Genomic DNA, 6,000 nt, shown 5'->3' on the forward strand with positions numbered 1-6,000 from the left:
TGACCGGTAACTTGATAACGAATGATTTCGTGAGACGTAACACACTTTTCGCAAAAACAGTTAACTGTCACGCATATTTTCGAAGGAAAAGCTGACTGGAATAAGTTTATAAGTTTGCTTTCACGGATAGCGAATTTGGTGTGTTATAGAGCCGGTCAAAATTAATGTATCAATCAGTCAATCACAATAAAAAGAAAGAAACCTAATGAAAATAGCTATTTAATTAATGTACCAATTACAATTAATGTATCAATCACCAATCACAATTATTGTATCAATCATCAATCACAATTAATGTACTACTGATATTAACTTTTGATTGTACCAATCACAATTAATATATCAATCACCAATCATTTTGGAATGCCATAACTTTTGATTGAGATATCCAAATCAGATAATTTTTTATTGGGTTCGCTTTTTCTGCAGTTACGGCAGATAAGTTATCTGCAGTAAGCTCAATACGACGTCGTTTTGGGGCAAAAATCATGGTATTTTTGTAATTTGAATTTATTTTAGGGTTATAATAGTCTTTATATTTATAATTTTTTAAGATTTCAATACCAAAACGATGTCGTTTTGGGAATAAATGCAGATAACTTATCTGCATTAACTGTAGAAATATTTTTCCCTTTTTTATTTTATATATTTCACATAATTTTTTGAGATCTACATAATGATATCTCATTTAACATATTTTATCTCTCACAAACGTCATCGTTCGAACTTGTAACAATGATATGACAAACAATTAAGGCTCGTTTGGTGGATAGGATAAGATAAGAACGAATAGGATAAAAGAGTTGGATAAGGGTAGGATAGGATATGGGGCTGATAAGCCTATGTCATGTCCTGTGTTTGATGAGCACCTAATTAGCAATCTGATAAGATTATGTTATCCTATCACGTGTTTGAGGCGAACCAGATATCATCAGGATATGATACAAATAGACTAAAATACCCTTTTTAACATAATGTCATAATTTATCAAAATCTAATTTTTAAATTTTTTAAATTTATTTATACAATTCTAACAATTATAATTTTAAACAAAATATTTTTAATTAACTTTTTCACTCTTAAGACTTTTTCTCTCTCTTCAAGCGAGTATTTCCCTTTCTTCTTCCATCACTTATGTTCCTTTCTTAAGTTTCTTTCTTTTGTTTCTTTTTTAAGTTCCATTGGCCAAATTTAATCACAAGAGGTTGTTGATGATTCGGTCTCCGCCGACCACCGCTTGAAGACTCTTCCTCTTCTGCGTTTTTTTCTCCCAAATCTAAGTTGCCATAAATCTAGATTTTTTTTCCACCTGAATCGCATCAATGGTGGAAACGTTTGTTTCCACTAATCTTATGCGTTTACACGTCGATCCCAACCAGTTTGAGAGAAAAAACGATATCAAGTATGATTCAGATCCTGTTGGGTAACGTGGGGATATATTGGGTACCCAATATTGATATCCTGTCCTGTTGAATCCTAACTCAATTCCCCCCATAGGATAAGAAATCATGTATTGGATAGGATAAAATGAGACAATAGGATAAGTTAATCATATCCTATTGACCCACCAAATAAGAGATAAAAGTAGGATATGATAAGTTATCCTATTTTATATTCTTTATAAGGTGCTCCAAACAGGCCCTTAATGTACCAATCAAAATTAATTGTGATTGGTACATTAATTGTGATTGGTACATTAATTAAATAGCCATTTTTTGCGTTGTCTTTTTTTATTGTGATTGGTACATTAATTCTAATCGGGCAACGAAATTGTGCCACATAGCACACCAAGTTCGCTACCTCTAGTAGCGAACTTAGTCCAGTCAGCTTCTCCTGCAAAGTGTGCCACATGTCACAAAATTATTAGCTACCAAGTTCGCTACAAATTGTAGTAAATTTCAACGCATGACAATATGATAAATTTTACTATTCGCGTAACCGTTTGGTATATAAATACTAAAAACATGACACATTGGTCACTTTTCCCAAAACAACGTAAGTACGAGGTTATTAATAACAACTAGTGCGTCAACATTAACCATTTTAATTTTACAACAAATTTTTTTTTTTTAGTAATTTTAGAACATTTATTTACATGTCCTAATTTAAGTTTGTAAAGTTTATATCGATATTGTTCCGTCTATACTTAGACAAATGTACAGATCCGCCTATAAATTAAATGATCACAAGCATTAAATTGATATTAATAACTATGCAGTCATGTTGAACCGTGTGTGAAGTACCAAATCTAAGGAATATATGTAAGGAAAAGGGAAAGGGTAGGAGGAGGTGTATATGTAAGGAAAATGAAGAGGGGTTTCGGATACAATATTGCCACATGGCATTTCAGGTAATTTCTTTTTTATATGGGAGACATTATTCCACATTACACCATGTAAGCTACCACATGAAATAACGGTTTGTATAATATGCAAAATAACTCCATTTTAAAAAATTATATTTTTATTATATTTTTTTCTCAATAAAATGGTTTTTTCTCTCAATATTTTGATGAGTAATTTAAAAGAAAATATTAGTTTAAGCTTTTACGGTGTAATCGTGGTAACAAAAATTGAATTTTGTTTACTTTATATTTAAAAGCACAAATTAGCATTGTAAATTTAAAATTCATTAGATCAACTATTTGTTTAATATAAATAATTAATAAAAAAGGACTTAAAATAACTGAACACATGAGAGGTTATTATATATCTTTATTAACAACATTTTCTGTAACCAAAAAATCAAATAAAAATAACATCTACGTATGCCTATTTTATTCTTGGGTTCATCTAATCTCATGTTGTATGGGAAAAGATCTCTCATGTTGTAGTCACACATGTGGTTGGCTCCGCCATTTACAAAAAAAAAAATCACAATTTTCGATGAGTCTATTAGAGATAAAACTATTCTTATTTTACATATATAAGAATAGTTTTTCTCTTTATTTTTATACAAATACAGGATCAAGGCAAAGAGAGAAAAAGCTTTTGAGGGGAAGATTTAGGGATTTGGATGAGCTTTTAATTAGTGAAAAAGTTTTTTTTTTTTTTTTGAAAAAAAAGCACTTCTACAATAAAGTCAGTTTGGATGTTTAAATATTTTTAAAAAAATAAATAAATATATATTTAAAAATTTAAATAGTCTTTAGTTTTTATAAAAAAAAACACTTCTACAATAAATAAGCTATAAAAAATAACTTTTTTTATAAGTCAATCCAAACGGGTCTGTCTACAAATAAGACAGACAATAAAACCCCTATAAAATCAACATGTGGCAAATTTATCGGCGAGGATTAGGGAGAGCACCAAAATTTATAGGCCAGAATCTTGATTAAGGCGTCTGTTGGCATTTAAAATGAACTTTAACCGAAATCATCTGAAAATTTCTCAAAAACATTTAAAATTCGACAACTATACTCTCCTAGGTTGGTCGTTGTTGCTAACTAATAATAACAGGCGTGACGATAGATGTAAGGACTCTATCCAATTATAAAAGCTCTAAATATTAATATTCTTGGCTCTGTAAAATCTACACATTTTAATATCGGTGGCAGGTGGAGTAACTGTAGTAGTAGTAGCAGCAGCACCAGAACCCATAGCTTTGCAGCTACAAGCTTGGTTACTTTGTAACCCTAAACTGTAACACAGACACATATCTTGGCTACTAATAATGTTCCCACACCACGTGTACATAACTTGTTGTTGTTCTTGTTGCTCTTGTCGTTGTCGTTTTAACATGTCTGGGTTCATGAAATTAGAATCTTGGGGCTGAGAACAGAGGCCTAAGGAAAGGTCCAAGTTGAGTTGATGAGGATAGGCTTCCTCTGTGGTAACACCACTGCTACTATTAGAGTCTTCACCACCTGAAGAATCAGTACCAACAACCTTTACATCCGAATACGCACTAAATAACTGAAAATCATTGTTCTTGTTAATGTTGTTGTGGTTGCTGCTGCTATTGCTGTCATCGTTACTTCTTTTCTTGCTTGTGGTGGTGGTGGCTACAGGAGAAGGTGGTGAAGCTGTGGTGGTGGTGGCGGGAACGATGGCTGTGGAGGAAGTTGTGATGCTCTTGAGTGGTCGATGGGTTTGGGGGTCGATTCCACGATTATAGAGTTTACGCTTGATGTGGGTGTTCCAGTAGTTCTTGATCTCATTATCGGTTCTTCCTGGTAACCTCGCAGCTATCAGAGACCATCTGAGAAATAATCATAATGACAAACATCATAAACCCATTTCATAATTTTTTTTCCATTGAGAAAAGGCAAAAGAAGAAGAAGAATCGTCATGTTAAAGTCTTTTGAAGTTTAGAAAGTACTTTTAATTTGTTTCGACAACATAAAAAAAAAAAAACCCATTTTTTTTTTTTTCATTTTGATGATTTCACACATAAATATACATAGAACTTGGTCATATAGTAGTTGAGCAGAAAAGATGTTAATTAATTAATAATAAGGAAATAAAAAGAGAAGGGATTGTGTTCATACTTGTTTCCAAGTAAGCTATGGAGGTTAATGATGAGCTCATCTTCTTCTTCAGTGAAGTTTCCTCTCTTGAGATCAGGTCTTAGATAATTTATCCATCTGAGTCTGCAACTCTTGCCACATCGAAGCAAGCCTGTATGTGTATACATATATATAATTAATAATCCATTCGAACTATATATTATATATAGGAAGGTACGTACATTTAATTATATAAAGTTGTCGTAGCTATATATATAGGTAGGTATATATGGAGATGGAGAAGCTAGGTGTTACCTGCAGCTTTCGGAAGAGATCTCCAACAGCCTTCACCATGAAGCTTGATGTAGTTGATGAGGCGTTGATCTTCCTCTTTGGACCAAGCTCCTTTGTTTGTGTGCTCTTTCTCACAACAAGGAGATCTTCCCATGTGGACTTAATTTGCTCAACGAAAGAGAGAGAGAGAGAGAGAGAGAGAGAGAAAGAGAGTGAGAATTGTGGAGAATGGAAAGTGGTTATAATAGGGGACAAAAGAGGGTAGAAGGAATATAAATGGGAGGTGGTGGAGAGGAGGAGGTGCAATTGACTCGGGTGGGTACCTTTTTTTCTTTTTTTCTTTCTCGAAGTATTGCAGAGAGAGAGAGAGAGAGAGTATATTTGACCGAGTTGGTGAGAAAGACGAGCGGCTACAATTAACTTAATGCTTCATTGGGTAGGTAGCTCTACTATTCATGTCTTTAAACTTCTTTTCATTCTGTTATCCTCTCCACCCCCCTTTTATTTGCACTTTTACCCCTATTTCTTCTTCTATTCCTACTTTCACCTCTACACCTCTATATTTGTCTACTTCAAATGCTCTTTTATAACCATTGTGTTAGTTTTTTCTTTTATTCAGGTTAAATAATTTAAAAAAAAAACATTTAATATACAATTAGTTAATGTGCTTAAAGCACACATTAACATTTTTTTTTGAGACTCTCCTATTAGTTATTCTGAGTTTCAATTAATATGGGTCAAATTTTTTGTGAACTCTCTTAACAAACAAAATTCTCTCAACACTTATTTTTTCAATTCACAATATTCTAATTCGACATCTTAAATACAATTTTTTTTTCTTTTTAAAATAAGTCTACAAATCTTTTCCTTATTTTCAGCATCTTTATTTTTCTATTGATCCAAAATACATTATTGTGTTTTGACTATTCTAAATATTTTAAAGAAGCTACCCTCGTGGAATTGGTTGGGCATGACCTCAGCTTAAAATTAAGACCACTCGAATTACGTAAAGAAAATAAAAAAAGATTAGACCACTGGCCATTACGATAAATAATCTATATTGCAAGTTTGAGAAAAATAAAAAAAATGATACCAAAGGAGAAAGTAAAGAGTGTCAAGACCTACCAGAGCAAAAGCTTTTTGCCTACATTCACATGACTCAATTGATTTATAAGTTTAAAACCAGGCAACGCCTACCAAACATTTTCTTAGGTACACTTCCAAAACTCACTATTATCTTTGATGATTCGTCTCCCCAA

At 32.4% G+C, this 6,000-nt stretch overlaps 1 protein-coding gene across 1 annotated transcript; it reads right to left on the minus strand.

The window, feature by feature from the left end:
- Positions 1-3,460: 3,460 nt before the first annotated feature.
- On the minus strand, positions 3,461-4,909 carry LOC133312689 (transcription repressor MYB6-like). The gene is made up of 3 exons (XM_061513932.1): positions 4,763-4,909; positions 4,490-4,619; positions 3,461-4,200 (listed from the first exon to the last, which is right to left on the minus strand). The coding sequence occupies exons 1-3, from the start codon at positions 4,893-4,895 to the stop codon at positions 3,501-3,503; spliced, it is 963 nt and encodes a 320-aa protein (XP_061369916.1). The 5' UTR covers positions 4,896-4,909; the 3' UTR covers positions 3,461-3,500.
- Between the last annotated feature and the right edge of the window lie 1,091 nt (positions 4,910-6,000).

This window comes from Gastrolobium bilobum, unplaced genomic scaffold (assembly GCF_033153095.1).
Source record: "Gastrolobium bilobum isolate Gb01-03AN ecotype WA unplaced genomic scaffold, APGP_CSIRO_Gbil_v1 utg11336, whole genome shotgun sequence".
Classification (NCBI taxonomy): Eukaryota; Viridiplantae; Streptophyta; class Magnoliopsida; order Fabales; family Fabaceae; genus Gastrolobium; species Gastrolobium bilobum.